The sequence below is a fragment of the Zootoca vivipara genome, chromosome 1 (assembly GCF_965207765.1).
Source record: "Zootoca vivipara chromosome 1, rZooViv2.hap1.1, whole genome shotgun sequence".
In the NCBI taxonomy this organism is placed as follows: domain Eukaryota; kingdom Metazoa; phylum Chordata; class Lepidosauria; order Squamata; family Lacertidae; genus Zootoca; species Zootoca vivipara.
In genome coordinates, this window is record NC_142582.1 from 71617451 (window position 1) to 71635631 (window position 18181).

An 18181-nucleotide genomic window follows, 5' to 3' on the forward strand; every position below is an offset into this window, starting at 1 on the left:
CTGTTTGAATCCAAGGCTGCAGCTATGGGAGAAGCAAGACCCTTTAATGCTGTGAACCCCTCCATTGTAGACTCAGGTTTTATATATGTGTAAATAAACCATGTATCATAAAGACAGCACAGTCTCCACTGTACCTCATTCCAAAGGAAACACAAACACTGGGTAAGCAAATGGAACCCCTGAAAGATTAGGGAGGGGTGCCACACTATTTTAGAGGGATCCTCATCCCTAAATATTCAGGGTGTATGCATGCCGAGGGTTACAGTGGAACGGGGGAGACAGGAAAGCGCTTTTCAATGAACTGAATTCAATTCCATGAGTTGAAAGTTTGTTAGGATCCAGGTCACTATGTTGAGGATGAGAAAGATAAGTATAAGTAAACATTCCTTTGTTTCAGGTAGCTAATTGCATCTATTTGTTATAGGGAAAGGCACGAGATGGCATGGTAAACAGGAGGCGAATATGCAGTTATACCAATTACATGTACTTTGGCATACTTAACAACAAGTTGCATGGCTGGCCTTAAACATTTGGCTCACCATAAAAGGACAATTCTTCCCCATTCTGTGTACAGAAGCCAACTGGACTGACAGTGGATTTTATTTAAGTATACCTGAAGGCAGCCAACTATTTATGGGGGTGTTATGACTGAAGGGCACAGCCAGAAGGCTCAATGAAAAAAACCGGGGGGGGGATGCTTTTACTGCCCCCCCACCTCCAGATTTGCTGCCTGAGGCACTTGCTTCACTCTGCCTAATGATAGGTCTGACCTTGGTTTCCCGGGACTTGACCGTTGTTCCAAAGGCTTCCCAGAGACTTGAGTTTTGAAGAGGGATTTGGAGGAAGTAATTTGCTATCACCTAGTAATGTTGTTGTTCAAAACACAGTTCATATCTACTTTCATTTAACCAATGACACAAATTGCATTTGTGGGTCTTGTGTGCATCTGACTGAAAATAAGAAACATCTGTGAATCCTGTTTCACTTGCTCATTAACATTTTGGAAGCAATGGAAGAGGTCAGTAGTTCTTCAGAATGGCTTTTCCTTAAATATGACCACTGTTTTCTTTATGACCTCTTGATATGCCAGGTCTCAGTCTCAGAAACAAATACGGCAACAGTCAAACTCTATTCTGCTACATAACTCTGATTAATTATTAGAAGGCTATTAGTACTTCTGTACAAGGAAACATAAATTATATGATATAAAGATAGTATGTAGGCATATCAACAGGCATGCTATAAAACGAAATGGCATGGCAGAAACTCAAAACTTTTTACCCTTTTGTAAATTTTTAAATATATACACTTATATGACCATTCAAAGTTAAAGCTGTATTGTTGCTTTTAAGTTCAGGCCTTCAATTTTTTAACATGATACTGATGTAGAAAAAGTTGGCTGTACTTGGCTTGTGAAGGGCTTGATCCAAACCCCATTAAATGCAATAGAAATATGACTTCTGACTTCACAAAGCGATGACTGAGGCTTGTTTGTCATTGCTATGTCAGGTTTCCCCCTTCTCTTTTACTTAAAAACATCATATTTAATAATGTTCGGTGCTGCCTTTTATTTCATTTCATGCATTTAAAAAGTGGCCTAAAAGATAAAAGATTGTTTCCAAATACATTCAGTATATCATTTATGAGTAGAGCAACACATTAGCATTGAGTTCACAATAGATCATATCGCTTTTATGCCATCTTACAAGCTTAGCAGCACAAACAGAATAATCAACATATTATTTGGCTGTCATCTGCTGAACAGAAACCAGAGATCACAAGGTGGTTTTCCCTAGCTGCAGTGATGGCCTTTTTTGTTCCAGGCCCCCATCTGGGAGGGCCATGGTGTGTTATCATATGGAACGCGAGGTTTTCTGTAATCTGCTTAGCTGCACTGCAGTTTGAATCTTCATTCCATGTTTGAGTAATTTATAATTTTAATGAGACCATGGCTCTTGTGGGCTTTGAAATATATTAAAAGCTCTTTTGTGCATATGCTTTTGTTCTTGCTTAATAGGCTCAGTGTATTTAAACCTGATGATTTTTTATTCATGGATTTAGATGTCTGGGGATTAACTGAGACTGAATATCATTGCACTCATCTATTCATGTTTAGAAACTCTGTATTTGTTTTGCTTATCCAAAAATGGAGGAAAATATAGCCATGTGATTAAATATTGATTTCTGTTATTTGTCACATAAATGCAACAGCCTCAAATGAGTATTAATGGAGTGTTAATTATCAAATGTGGTTCCATACTCTATTACTCTGGTCATATGCATCCCAGTTTTTATCTAAGTAGCTAGGTCCATAGAAAGCAATGGGGCTTTCTTCCAAAAGTGTATACATAGACATGGGTGTTAGATATTTAAAGATGGTTGGAAAGATATGTGTTGAGAATTTATGTAGAAAAAATATGTAGTGCCATAAGATGTATACAAAATATAATAATTTGGGCAAATTCCCTGCCTATTATTTACAACTTTCAATAATTTCTACCCATCCTTCATACGGGCAATACATATAATATTGGTTTCCTATTGACTTAAATGGCAATAAACTCTACAAATCTAATGAGCATACATGTGCAGAGATGATTCTGACATTTAAGCCATTGGGGAAGTCCTCATACAGGAACTTTCTGTGTGAATTGGATCTCCTGGGTGCACAGCACACCCTGGAATGGGTTGGATATCCCCAATGGGTTCACTTTCCTTTTGAAGCTTTTTTGAAAATTTTGGCTCGGGGTGGGGAGTGAGTTTTAAGCTAGGGGTGGATACTGGGTCCTGAAGTTGTAAAAAGACCTTTTCAGCAGAGATCTTTGTGGCAGCTGCCTATGAGCAGCCATTCTCCCTCCCTGCAGAATGTCCCAGAACAATGACACACTGTGATTCCAGTGGAGATTGCTGGGGCAGTCCCTGATGGAAGTGGTTGTTCCCCTCCATAACCCTTCTAATGAGGTTACATCATCATGTAGCTTCTTTCCACATTTGAAGGGTGGCAGATGGAAAGTGGCTGCCACAGTGAGCTTTTGCAGCAGTAAAAATAGGAGAGGAAAGGACTTATTAGAACGTAAGTACCCACCAACTGGTAACCCCCACCACTCAAAAACCTTAGGTACCCCCTCCTCAAATTCCAAAAGCCCTTATGAACCTAGGCTCTTGCTTTCAAGGCAAAAGCTGATGACGGAAAACTTCCAGGTCAACACCAAAAGAAAACACATATCTGTGTTGACTGCCCCTACGAAAATGACCCTTACATGAGAAATGACACCATGTCTAGCACCTGTACTCCATGTGCTCAGACAGCTTTAGGACTACTAATTTCCAGAGAAGCAGTAAATAATTCTCACTTACATATTAATAGTCATCAGTTATATATGTATGTCATGATACCAGCAATACAGAAGCAGTTTCATGAATAAAGATTTTGGAAAGCTGTTTGAGGAAGAATTTTGAAACAAACACGTAACAGGAAATCCCTTTCTTCAGCAAACTGGTGAAGGATTCTGAAGGCTACTTACATTTCAGACTTCGTCTGTAGTTACATTTCAAGGAAGGCTTGACTTTCTGCTTATTTCAGTACAATATGGACATTTGGCAACTCCGATGGTTTTTACACGTCTTCAAATTTTGCTGTGGTGTGGAATTGCACAACCTTGTTTAATTATTTGCAATCTTGCAATATGTATTAAGCCTGTTTATGGCCGATAACCATGCAGAACATGTATGAATGTATCTTTGCATTTCAAGTATTAATCCTAAAATGTGAAACTGGTGACACAGATGATAAAAAAACATTTGGCCCCTTCCATTTTGTATGTGCATGGAGCTTGTTTTTCTAATAATGAGTTAAAATCAATAAAGTATTGACTTCTTTATTATTCCAGAAAAAAAGATGGATTGATATATCTCAAAATTCTACAACTCACATAAACGTCAAGGTGCAATAAGCACATGTATATGTACGTTTCATTGATTTCAGTTGGAATTTATTAAGAAGAAAGTAGTTATAATCAGGTACCCTAAGGAGGACAGCAGAGAAACAAAAATGTTCATAATCAGTAAGCTTATTGATAATTTTATGTGTCCACAGCAAACATGATTAATTAACAGGGAGGATTTGAATATATATTAAATTGGAATATATATATTTGGCTTACTTAGTTGTGCATTTAATTGGTTTAAAGATTATATATGAATGGCAACAACATTTTAAAAATTCTTATCTTACACTATTTATTTCATGAATTTGAGAAAGCCTTTGGTTTCAGGAAGAAGATAATTCTATCCATGTTTCCTGCTTTTATTATGCACAATGTCAATTGTAATCCAAGATTACAGCAAACAAGATGTTAATTTCCACACACAGTCCATGTACATTTCACTTAGAGAGCTCCATTGTTTCAGAAGCCAACAGCAAAAAAGAAATAATGATTGTGCTATCCTCACAGGAGCTGTCAATAAAAGATGTAATAGGGGATTTAGGAATCTGGAAATGGCCAACTAATTTATGTGAATCTATTTTACTTCATCTAGAAAGGCAAAGCTCTGTTTCGTCTACACTGCATATTGCAGAGCACAGGCTCTCTATAGAAAACCAGGCGGCTGCATATGGATAGTCCCTTGATATCATTCACTTGCTGTGTAATCTTATTATGCAAAGTTCTAATCTTCACCTAGAATGAATGCCTCTGGGTCAGAATATAGTCATATCGGGGGTTTTAAGGTCATGTTTTGTGATCCTTAGCTTATTCTTCTAAGTAGGACTGAGATTTAAAGGGTATTCCCCAGACACTAGCAGAGATAGACAGCAGAACCTGCTGCCTTTTTGGAAGACAAGACCAACATGAGGTCCCTGGTAGGATTAAACTTGATTTGTAGCTGTAGGATTTTTTAACAGATGTATTATTGGACAGGGAATAGGGGCCACCAGCACAGCGAAATTGGATCACGATTGGCATTCTCGGGGAGTCTGCTGGCTGCTAAAACAGCAGCTGCATGTGGATTTGACTTCTTTCAGGTGAAGCGACTTCCAGTCATTTGGAAAGGATGGGATGAAAAGGAACCTTGGTGATAATTTTGATGTCTGCAAGATTTAGTACCAGCGTAATGGGATTATCGCTAACACCTTCGCTGCAGAAAAAGCCACCTGGCGCTATAACTGGCAGCAACTGTGAACTAATCCTTTCCCATCTCTTGGATGTCATTCATGAAGCTCACAGCGATTTCAACCCTGCTAGCTGTGATTAATTTTATAAACAAGGGGGGTGGGAATCGGGTAATGAAAAATGCAAAGATTCTTGTATTTATATTTCAGATTTGACTTTGGACTGGATGAAAAGTATCAGGTAAAATATATTTTATACCACAAATCTGAATGAGTGTCTTCCCACATCAGTTTATATTTCTTGGATGAAGCCTTGACAGTGAGTTATTGCATAGTACATATCAGTGTGATGAATTAGCCATAAGCAATTAAGGCTGCACTCCATAAAGGCTCACACTTGAAAAGAAATCTGCACACACACAAATTACCATGCTGCATAGGCATGATCTAGGGAACCACACAAACTGTTCTTTTCCAGGGAGCACAGAGGTGATATACCTTTTGAACTGTTTTACAGCCTAGCACAAGGTTATGCAATTTTGTGAATTTATCTCCACAGTACACCACACAGATTTTGGCTGAAGGAATGTTTATGCCCTTGGTTGTATATGAAAGTAGGTGAGATGTAGTTCAAATAGTACTTTTGTTGCATCGGTGTTTATACTTGCTGTATTTACCTGCAGACAAGTGTACTGTGTGACAAATGGTTAAACATCTTGAAGTATTACATTAATCTCTTTATAATTATGGCAGTACTGTTTAGGAAATGTGTGAATAATATTTTTTCAGGGAAATGCCACTAATAGGCGCCTTCTAATGTAAATTTACAAGTACTGTAACTGAAGCACAGTGCTTCTTTATGCCGGATAACCACTTTGTTCGAATTCCAGAAATATTCTAGTGGCCAGAAGCACTTGACTTAACAGTGTAACTAATCAGCACTCTTTGGACCTCCTGTCACATCATTTTATACATATGAGGAACCTTGCAGTGGTTGCTTAGTTTGAAACTCAAAAGTGATTTACAGAAACCACTTTAAGGTGCAATACAGGCAGCAACCATTTTATGCATGTCCAAACACATGTTTGTTGCTGCCGACCCGGAAGTGGCCTGAAAACGGGGCTGGAGGGTCTGGGTGAGTTGGGTTTGGCTCATGTGTGCTCTGCCGATGCGCACAGGGGTCAGGAATGGAACCCCTGCACAAAATGGTCACCACCTGTACTCTCATGGGTCAGCATCAGACCTCTATATCCTGGTACTACAGTGGTGCCTCGACTTATGAATTTAATCCATTCCGAAGGCACCTTCGTAGGTCGAAAAATTTGTAAGTCGAAAAGCGCCATTGGAAACGCGATTTCCCATAGGAATGCATTGGAAACGGAAAAATTTGTAAGTCGAAGCAACCCCATCTAAAAATTCGTAAGTCGAAAAAACCCTATCTAAAACCGCTGTGGTTTCCGTTCGAATGTCGAGAAATTTGTAGGCGTGCGGCCATTTGCCCCACTTGTAAGTCGAAGAATTCGGTTGTCGAGTCGTTCGTAAGTTGAGGTACCACTATATCCATTTTCCCTTCTCCTTTCAGTACTGTCCCATTCCACCTGATAAAATTTGACATGACAATTTCTCTTCTTCATCTCTCTCTCCTCCTCTTTCCTTCCATTGCTCAACACATTTTCGGAGAAATATAGGAAACCTCTCCCTTTTTATATTTGGAGGGCTTTGGAAATTTACCCGACCTCTCCACGATGTTGAAGCACTCTGTCTTCTGCTATTAAAAGCATGGTATGGTCAAAACCTAACACTTCGTGAATGGAACAGTGGGCAGTCTGCCTGCTTTGTATATTTAGAGCATATTGTGTGCTTTAATGACATCCTTAGGAGGAGGACTCGGTTTCTGTAATAAGCCTGGTGTTATAAGCCCTATAACACTCAGACTAATTTAATATCAAATGAAATCATTTCACTAGAAATGGCCCATATATATGAGTAGAAAATTGGGCAAAGAGCCCTCATGAGATCTGTGCCAGGAAAAAAGAGAGCTTTGACTTCGATATTTTCCTTGCATTACACATGTTCTTGACATCTCGAGTGTTGGTTTCCAAAAGTTATTTTATGTATTGCTTACCATATAACATTCTGATGCATATGTTTTCTCATGCTCTCCTCAGGTGTCTGGGCCTTTCTTTCTCTTGTTATATTCGTCTTGTGTTTGAATTAGACAACTAAGCAACTTCTTTCAGGCTCAAATTGCTCCTTAACCGAGGAGGCCATTCTAGCAATTATTGCAGGAGAGACTTTGTTACTGTAGCTCCTGCTAGATACTTTGTGGTCATTAATTCCCACCTGTCCTATGACACTGAGTGATCTGCTGACACTCAATCTTTCTTTTACTACCTACAAAAAATGTTTTAAACTCACAACATTTTGCCCTCTGACATCAAGGTTTTACCCATAGTCTTATAATTTCCTGGGTTGATTAAAGCGCAACACTTTTTCTGTGGCTTCTGAGTAAACTATGATTGAAAGCGTAATTAGTTCAAAATACAGCTGTTCCCGTTTCAGTTTACGTGTGCCCTTTTGCCCATAAAAGGAAGATAATTTATTTTAAGGTTTTGCCAATGGTATACCTTACATATCAACTTTGTGAATAGTGGGTTAGCAATTCCAGCATGTTACTGAAATAGTTTCTCTGTGTCTGTTACTGTTGAATAGTGATTAGTAGCTTATAGTAAGACTGCCAAATCCTTTATATACTTAGGTACAGTATTCTAGAGATTTCAGCCCATGGAGGATAACAGATTCGAAAGCAGACAAGTATGGAAAACAATTAAAAACAAGAGCCAAGAAGTCGGTTTTGACTAAAGAGAAAACAACCGCAATAAAACCACCATCTCTATAGGTTCCTGTTTCTCCTTATAGTTGAATTTTTGTGTTTAAATATGAAAGTAAAGATTCCTATCCCAACACTGGAATTAGCTGCACAGTCATTTAAAGCTTTTTCTATCTTTCCTCTAAAATTTCAAAGATCTCCACAAGTGGATATAGGGATACCGGATAGGTAGACAGCTAATTAATGTTTTCCTCTTGACAACTGTGCTTCTGTTGTTGTGTTGATATGTTTTGCTTCATTTGTCATCTAATTTCCATATATAAGTTTTAGAAGTTTCTTCTATATTCAATTGATGCATTTGACACCCAGAAATAAGCACTTTGTTTTCTCATAGGAACTCATTAAATGGAAATAACAGAAGAGAATCTTGATAAGTCTTAATGTGACTGTGAGCCAGCAATGTGTTGAGGCTACAAAGGAGGCAAAAGATATTCCACAGTGAGATGTGAGAACTTCCAGTAGGGTTAGGGAAACATATTCTATAAGAAATGGGCATAGCTGCCAAGTTCCGGCCTGAGAAATAAGGGACTGGACCAGAAGTATCAGACCGGAAGTGGCGCTGCTGCCATTTTGGAACTGGGCGGAGCATGCTCAGAAGCTACTTTTGATGCTGCTCTGCCCTGTTCCAAAATGGCCGCCGCACCAGAAGTCGCGCTGCCGCCATTTTGGAACTGGGCAAAGCAGCATCAAAAGTCACTTCTGAGCATGCTCTGCCCAGTTCCAAAATGGCCGCCACGCCAGAATAAACCGGGGAAAAACAAAAAAATCTGTTTTTTCGGCTGGGGACAGCTGGAAAAACGGGGGTTTCACGGGGAATACGGGAGACTTGGCAGCTATGGAAATGGGTAATGTGTATTTCTCTTCATGTTTATGGCACGTATCTATTATATTGCCTATTATCCAAAATAATAACAGAAACAGCTTGCCTTGTGGGGTGGAGCTGCAATGCTAGCTTCCTGGCAGGTGTGTCACTGCCTCTTACCAAGAGGGAAAGAGCGAGGTGTGAGAGGTGGTGTAGGTGAAGTAGCTGGGTGAAACTAATATTCCCGTCATTGCACTTGCACTACACTGATCTTACCTTCACCTCACCCTCTACTTCCAGGTCAGCAGTGGCAGCACACCTGCCAGAAGCTAGCGTTGTGATTCTGTCCCATCAGAACCACCTCTGTGTTTTGAATACAGTGGTACCTTGGTTTAAGAACAGCTTAGTTTATGAACAACTTGGATTAAGAATGCTGCAAACCCCGAAGCAGATGTTTTGGTTTGTGAACTGTGCCTTGGAAGCAGAACATGTTTCGCTTCCTGTTGAGTGTGTTCCATTTGTAAACTGAGTCCCCTGCTGCTATGGGAAAGCACGCCTTGGTTTAAGAACGGACTTCCGGAACGGATTAAGTTCGTAAACCAAGGTACCACTGTATCTAGACTGGGACTGGCGGATACCATATTGTGATGGTACCATATTGAACGCACATTTGACATCCATCTTTCGTAATGAATGAAACTTAAAGATATAGGTGGGAGCTAATATCAAAACAAATTACAGATGGATGATCAATGACCATATAGTTCTGTATGAAGAATGAAAGGTTTTCACTCAGTATGTTTTTTAAAAATATTTTCAAGTAAGATATATTGTAACATGCTAAATTCAGCCATCCTTATAAGGTTTAAGGCGTTTGATTCTTGTACAACATATCTCAACATCCAGAAACTGATTAGTAAGATATATCGGTTATTAGCCAAACACAATTTTTCAGTTCAGAACAAGAATGGTAATATTTAACAACATTCCTTCAAATGATGTTATTCACTGATTGCACATTTAAATGTTTGCTATCCCTATATTGTAATTTACTGTTTTATTGTGATGTAACCCACTATGGGACTTTTTGTGAAGGAATGGTAACAAATATGCTTAATAAAGATATTTAAAGGGTCTACAAAAATACTTACCAAATCACATTTTACTCCATACAGGTTGAAATTTACCATACGGAAATTACTCTGATAGTTCAGATTTATGTTGGAGATGCTGGGCTCCAAAAGACTACATACAACATCGTCTGGACTTGCCTAAACAAACAATTCTGGAATGACGTTATAGCCAAAATTAATCGGTTCACACTCTACCAGTACCAGCTACCAGTAAACTGCAAAGTAAATCTTTATTATCTAAAACTTGAATTAAATCATGTTAATTAGTTATTTTAATCTCTTATTGTCATTGTGTTACTTGTTTTGTATCAATGTTTTGTAATTCTTTAATTATGTGAAATACGTAATGAATGAAATGAGAGATTAAGAAGAAAGCCTAAGTGGTAGTTTACATTTGGAATGTCTTGCTGAAAGAATAGTTGTGCTTTTAAGCAAGAGGCCAAGTTGCTTCTGTGATTTTTCCCCCAGCTCTACATAACCCACATTAAAATTCTTCTTGAACTTTTGACCAAATGAATCTCCCTGAAAATTAATTTGAATCCTGGTTTTTGAAATGTAGCATCTTAAGTTAGTATATTTTATAAATTCTGTTGAATGCTTGTACTATGGTGAGAATTCATATGTGGTGTATTTCCGATCCCTTAAACTAGGACCAGCTGCACAACCATAAAACTGATATGTTGCAAGATGTCATTAGAAAGACTTTTCGACTTCTTGGATATACTATTCAGTATGGGTGCATAGCACATTGTGCCTTTGAATACCTTGGAGGAATTGTTGTGGTGAGTTAACAAAGGCTATCAAATAATAAAATTACCATGTCAATTTTCAGTTTCTTAGCTTTCACACCCCAGCCGTCTGTATTAATAAAGAAGTATTTGAAGTATACTCATCTAGACTTTATAACTTGAACTTTTAAAGATTTCTTTAAACTGAGCAGGTTGCTCATGATTCTGACCCTGGTGGGTTTTCACCACCTATTAACACCTTTTTTATTTACCCAGGTTTTTAGATTGGTTTGTTGACTGGTTTTATAGAATTGCTTTTGCCTAGTTATTTCATGCACTGTTTACTTGTAGTACCCCACACTAGGATTTTTTGAATGAACAGTTGGCTAAAAATAAGTAACTAAAATAAATGATGCTCCTCTATTTAACTTCAGTCCCTGGAAACTATCAATACATGGCTATTTTCATAGGTTTAGGGCTGAGTAAGCAAGAAAACGTAACTCAGGAATTATTCTCTGGCTCATTATTCAATCTGAGCCATAGAAGAATGTGTAGGTTTGTAACGCTTGCCTCTTTGAGCTCCCAAAACTACGGTAATACTAAACTTCACTGACATCTCAGGTGAGAATTCAGGGCACAGTGGAACCAGAATGTATAGAGAGAGACATCAAACTTATAGAAATCAAGGAGACAGGTTTACACATGAAAATCAGCCTGGGGCACTCCAGATATTTGGAGAATACAACTCACATCTGTATGGCCATCCAGGCTGGGACTTCTAGGAAGCTGTAATCCAAATATCTGAGGGGCACCAGGTTGGAGAAAGCTGAGCTGTTTTATATTTACCAGATTGGCCTAGAGATACTGTAATTTATTTATTTAAAATACTACATGTGATAACGTACTTCTCAAATAGTAATTGTCCTCTTTATTTTTGTTTTTAGTGTTCAGGACCTTCAATGGAGCCTACAATTCAAAATTCTGATATTGTGTTTTCTGAGAATCTTAGCTGCCATTTTTATAACATTCAGAAGTATGTTGCTCCAGTTTTCCATAGTTCTGTTTGTTCAGATACTTGCTTACTGATTAAGCTTATCTTTATAATCATACTGCTGCTTTTGTTGTTAATTTTGTTAATATTTTTTCATAAACCCTTAAGTTACCTATTTTAAATTGGGAGAATATATGAGTAGCATTTTATGCCTTCTAGAAACTTTCCTGTTTTGGCATATTTTGGTATTAATTCAGAGACTGAGAAATTGTGGATTATCTTCACAGGTTTTCTTTATAGCCACCCTACTTTAGGATTGCTTATTTTTGTGGGATGCAAAGGGTTAAGTGCAGTCAAGTCACAACAATCCCTAGATAGTCCACTTGGAGGACTGAGGAGGAGGATATGACTAAGCGTAGTTTCCTCTTCCTTCACATGCAAATGAGTTGAGGAAGTGGCAGATAAATCCTGAAGGAAACAGCCATTTCCCCTCTCTTGGACCAGACCTCTTGGACTACACACATCTTAGTGAGTCTCTCCCTCAAGGCCTCCAGCCTAGAGAGAGAGATGAGATGGAGTCTCACTTCTTATAAGTGAACTTCACAATGTATATATTACCTTTTAACTAAGCAAGTCTACCTCTTGAGTGTGCTGTACCTCGAGATGCTTGTAAGTAAACATCTTTTATACTTTTAAGAGCATTGTGTTGTGTCTTTTCTTTTAAGAGGGAAAAAGGGGAAATACCAGGAAAATACACTTTATTTTAGTGGCTTAAATCAAGCCTGCGCAAACGTTCTTCTGCTGTGTATTTTGCAAAAGGGGAATGTTTTACTCTGCTAAAGTTTTGTGCTTGCTAGCGCAAGCGGGGATAGGATATATTAAACAATATCTCCTCATCCACATTCCTGAACATTCCCACATAGGGTTATTGCGGCCCAGAGTTGCGTATTTTGTGTATTTTTGAAGGATTGATTTGGATTGTGATTTTGAACTCTGTAGGATTTTTCCAGTTAGGATTTCCTGGTTGAGCACATGGTCTCTTTGTTCTGCAGTGTGCTTGGGGGATTAACTACCCCTCCCCTCCCTCAGAGTTTACAGCACTGAGAAAGCTCAGAGGTAGTGAAGATATTTTTGAGATTTTGAATTTGATTTTTGAAAGATTTTTGAATTTTGGAAATTTTTGAAGTTTTAAGATGGCAAGCTCCAGTTTTGATAGTGAGGCAAGACCAAGTTTTATGCTGCTGGATGACAATAATTTTGTGCAGTGGAAGCAGCGCGTTTTAGTTTATCTTGCTGCTAGGCGTGTTCTGCAGGCCATTAAGGAAGAAAAGCCTACAGGAACCGATGCAGAAGCTTTAGCTAAGATAGAAGCTTGGAGTATTAAAAATGATGAAGCCAAGCACATAATTTTGAGCAGTTTGAGGAATGAGCATCTATCAATGATAAATTTTGAAGATGATGCATCTAAGATCCTAGAGGACATTGAACGCATTTATGCACAATCTACAGAGAGTTCCTATAGATACTTGTTGGATAAGTTACTCAAGTTGAAGATGAATTCTAGAGAAGAGTTTACAGAGCATTTTAAGAATTTTTCTGAGATTGTTCAAAGAATTGCCCTTACTCCCAGAGCCTTTGATGATGTGACTAAAGTAACGTTTATGCTTGCATCATTGGGACCTACGTTTGCTCCATTTAAAAGTATAATGGATCACACAAAGGATTTAACTTTTAATGAGCTTATCAACCATTTAAGAGAGGAATGCAGAGATAGCCTTGATTCTCAAGAAAGGAATCCAAGGAGGAAGGATAGCAGCTATGCATCCAAGCATTTTGGAAAGTCCAGACAGACATCTAGAGAAATAATTTGTTTTAAATGCAATGGGAAAAACCACATAGCAAGGAACTGCAAGAGTCAAAATGGGGATAAAGTTGAATCCCACCCCTCAAAACCACAAGGTGTTAAGAAGGGGAGTCATGAGCAAACCATGTTGATGCAGGAGAGGAGTTTAGCTGTCCAGGATTGTGAAAATAAGCGCAATAAGTGGATTCTTGACAGTGGAGCGAGTTCTCATTTCTGTTATGAAAAGGAGTATTTTAATGAGATTAATGGGGATGAAACCTCTGAAATTGAGATTGCTGATGGCAACATTGTAAAGGCAATTGGTTCAGGAACTGTGAATTTGAAATTCAACGTAGATCATGAAACAATTAATACTAAGATAACTGAAGTTAAGTTTGCACCAAAGCTTAATTGCAACTTACTCAGCGTGTCCAGTTTGGACAGGAAAGGTTTTAAAATTACATTTGAAAAAGGACAATGTATTGTGACTAAGCATGATGAAGTTTATGTTCAAGGCACACTAAAGGATGGTGTATATGAGCTTAATGTTTCAGAGAACCAGCAGAACCAGTCTGCAAAGGTGGCGCAACCAAGTCAAAAGGACGAAGGAAGTCTGGAACTCTGGCACAAGAGACTTGGACACAGAGACACCAACGTTATTCTGGAACTACAGAAAGGTGATCTTGTGAGAGGTCTGCAGGTAAAGCAAAGCAACACAAATACACCAACATCAAAATGTATAACTTGTGTTAGTGAGAAAGCAACTAAACCTTCTTTCCCACGTTGTGCAGAGAAGAGAAGCACTAAAGTATTGGACATTGTCCATACAGATCTATGTGGACCAATGAATGTGTCTTCTCTAGGAGGTAATAAATATATTTTGATATTTTTGGACGATTTCTCGAGATTCTGCGTAGCCTACTTTATCAAGGAGAAGAGTGAGACAGTGGAATTGTTCAGGGACTATCTTAACATGGTCAAGAACAAGTTCCAGCGAGCCCCTTCCATTTTAATGTCCGATAATGGTGGGGAATTTTGTTCACATGAGATGCAGGCCGTCATGGCTAGAGAAGGCATATCACACGTGACCACAGTTGCCTACACACCCCAACAAAACTCAATTGCAGAGAGGAAATTTAGATCCATTTTGGAAATGACAAGGTGCATGCTAAAGGAAGCTAACTTGTCACACAGGCTGTGGGGTGAAGCGGCTCGTTGCTCAGTCTATCTTCAGAACAGACTGCCCACAAAAGGCGCAGAGCGCACACCATTTGAACTTTGGCATGGAAAAGCCCCAAATTTGTCACATATACGTGTATTTGGAAGTTTGTGCTACTATCATGTGCCCAAGGAGCACAGACACAAACTTGATTCCAGAGCGAAGGCAGGGATCCTAGTTGGGTACGCTTCTGGAGGAAAAGGATATAGAGTCTTGGATCCGCAAACTGGCAAGACAAGTTCGCAGCATGTAATTTACTTCGATGAGCAAGGCAAAGTTGATACAAAGGACACTGCCATTGATTGTTCCAAGGAGCCACAGGATGAGGAATTTGTGATTTTTCCTTTTGAACCAATACAAAGTACTAATCCAACTTCTAGTGTCGTAGCACCCCCTATAGGTGACACCCGAGAAGACGTGGAGGTCCAGGCCCCTGGCAGCACCAGAGACGAAGATGATGACGAGCAGCTGTATGGGGATATGCCACTGCTGGAGGAGGATGAGGAAGCTGATGCGGTCGAAAGACCAGAGGTCAGACGCTCATCCAGAACCAACAGAGGTGTTCCACCATTACGGCTGTCCTACCTTACAAGGTCGGCGTCTCCACAGGAACCTTCCAAATGGGAAGAGATAGAGAGGATGCCACCAGATGAAGCCAGTCTCTGGAGGAAAGCTGCTCAGGAGGAGATAGATGCACTTCATCGGAACAGGACCTGGACACTCACAGAACTACCTCCTGGTAAGGAAGCAATTGGAAGTAAATGGGTGTTCAAGGTTAAAAAGGGTTCAGAAGGGGAGGTGCAACGCTACAAAGCTAGGCTTGTGGCACAAGGTTTTTCCCAGAAGTATGGAGAGGATTACGATCAAGTGTTTGCACCGACAGTTCGATACAGCAGTGTCAGACTACTTTTAAGTATTGCAGCATCTAAGCAAATGTCAGTTTACCATATTGACATTGCGACAGCCTTTCTTCACGGCGAAATTTCTGAGCAGATTTATATGAAGCAGCCCAAAGGTTTCATTAAACCAAATGAGGCACATCTAGTGTGCAAGCTGCAGAAAGGACTTTATGGTTTGAAGCAAGCAGCGAGGGCTTGGAACCAGAAACTCCATGAGATGCTGGTGCAGCTTGGGTACAAGCAAGGGACTGCTGATAAGTGCTTGTACACCAAACAAAGGAATGGACAGTTTTCGTACATTTTAGCCTTTGTTGACGACCTTTTAATTTCTACGTCAAATGAGAAAGACTATAAAGACATAGTCAAACACCTCAACAGGGAAGTAGAGGTCAAGGAACTTGGAAAAGTGAAATACTACTTGGGAATTCAAGTTGAGAGAGAAGAGGATGGATCGTTCTTACTCAGCCAAAGGCAAAAGATAACTGAACTGATTGAAAGCATGCAGATGCAGGACGCACACCCAGTTGCGACACCGATGGCCACAGACTTCTTGAAGAATCAACAAGGTTCGAAGTTGCTGCCAAACAACACGCAATACAGGTCAGCGATTGGCAAACTTTTGTATTTGGTTACCACATGCAGACCTGACCTGGCAAGTGCAGTGGGGATCCTAAGTAGGAAAGTAAGTTGTCCCACTGAGCATGATTGGGCTGGAGTTAAGAGGGTTGTTCGTTATCTAAAGGGAACCATGGACTGTAAATTAAAACTGCCAGCTGTCAGAGACCCTAAACTGCTTGGGTACACTGATGCGGATTGGGCTGGGGACAATAAGGATTATAAATCCACAAGTGGCTATGTTTTTATGTATGGGGACGGAGCTATTGCATGGGGCAGCTATAAACAGAAATGTGTAGCTTTATCGTCCACAGAATCTGAGTACATTGCGGCTTCGGAAGCTTGCAGAGAGATCCCCTGGCTGGATCAGCTCCTGAAGGACTTTGGCGTGCCAAGAACGGGACCTGTCAGCTTGATGGAGGACAATCAGAGCAGTATGAAGCTGACACAAAGTGAAAAGTTCCTTGCACGCACCAAACACATTGGGGTCAGGTACCACTACATACGCCAGGTGATCGAGGATGGACTTGTTGAAATGTGTTACTGCAACACTGACCAGATGACTGCAGATGTCCTAACAAAGCCCCTGCCAAGAGAGAAGTTCCAGGATCTTCGTGGCAAGCTGGGACTCTTGGGTGGTTGATTAAAGTTATTTATGTATGTTTTTGTGTATGTTGTGAATTGCCTGAGAAGGGGTTTGTGGGATGCAAAGGGTTAAGTGCAGTCAAGTCACAACAATCCCTAGATAGTCCACTTGGAGGACTGAGGAGGAGGATATGACTAAGCGTAGTTTCCTCTTCCTTCACATGCAAATGAGTTGAGGAAGTGGCAGATAAATCCTGAAGGAAACAGCCATTTCCCCTCTCTTGGACCAGACCTCTTGGACTACACACATCTTAGTGAGTCTCTCCCTCAAGGCCTCCAGCCTAGAGAGAGAGATGAGATGGAGTCTCACTTCTTATAAGTGAACTTCACAATGTATATATTACCTTTTAACTAAGCAAGTCTACCTCTTGAGTGTGCTGTACCTCGAGATGCTTGTAAGTAAACATCTTTTATACTTTTAAGAGCATTGTGTTGTGTCTTTTCTTTTAAGAGGGAAAAAGGGGAAATACCAGGAAAATACACTTTATTTTAGTGGCTTAAATCAAGCCTGCGCAAACGTTCTTCTGCTGTGTATTTTGCAAAAGGGGAATGTTTTACTCTGCTAAAGTTTTGTGCTTGCTAGCGCAAGCGGGGATAGGATATATTAAACAATATCTCCTCATCCACATTCCTGAACATTCCCACAATTTTTAGCTTATCTTGCCCCATATTGTAATGGACAACTAGAGTATATCTCCAGGAAGCAAATTCACAGAGCAATTCTCTCCAGAAATGCCATAAATGCCATTTATTATGTTATCCAAATGCTGCTTTATTAGTAGCTGATAGAGCTGTGGATGTGTACACAGTGCTCAACGGTCATATAATGGGCCAGGCCCTATGCATTAATCCATATATTTGCAATCTAACACTTAATTGCTGCTGGATAACAATTTGAAAATAGGTTGTGGTGCAAGAGAGTGGGAAAGCATATTGTTAGCCACTTTGCTGAATGCTTTAGAAAAGGGGAGGCCAGCCTGTGTTACGAGTGTTGCATTGTCACAAGGAGCCATAGTTTGTAGCACTTGATGCTGGTCACAAACAGGAGAGGTTACAGGATTGGTTATGTATGACATAATAGGCGGGACAATGATTCTCCAACACTGAACTGCTCCCTGAATCGGTAGATAGAAGGCAGTACCACCTCAAAGTGTAGGAGCAGGATGGAGCCTGCACTAGAATGGCATTCCCTAATAATTCAGACTTGACATTTGGCACAATGTCCCAAACACATGGCCAGCACCAATTTAAAATGTGTACACCATCGACATCTTTTTTGGATCCTGACATTTCCTCACAACCTTTT

At 39.7% G+C, this 18181-nt stretch overlaps 1 protein-coding gene across 9 annotated transcripts in view; it reads left to right on the forward strand.

Moving 5' to 3' along the window:
- IMMP1L (inner mitochondrial membrane peptidase subunit 1) overlaps positions 1–18181 on the forward strand; it is a 41238-nt gene that overhangs the window by 8578 nt on the left and 14479 nt on the right. For 3 of the 9 annotated variants that reach the window (XM_088653850.1, XM_035117918.3, XM_088653858.1), the window contains exons 2-5: positions 8335–8445; positions 9978–10157; positions 10586–10717; positions 11608–11696. In XM_088653850.1, coding sequence (XP_088509976.1) covers positions 10613–10717; positions 11608–11696 — 194 coding nt within the window. In that variant the 5' untranslated portion in view covers positions 8335–8445; positions 9978–10157; positions 10586–10612. Of the gene's footprint in view, positions 1–5320; positions 5352–6798; positions 6893–8334; positions 8446–9977; positions 10158–10585; positions 10718–11607; positions 11697–18181 lie in introns of all 9 variants that reach the window. The other 6 variants (XM_088653863.1, XM_035117944.3, XM_088653869.1 and 3 more) reach the window with 4 other exon arrangements.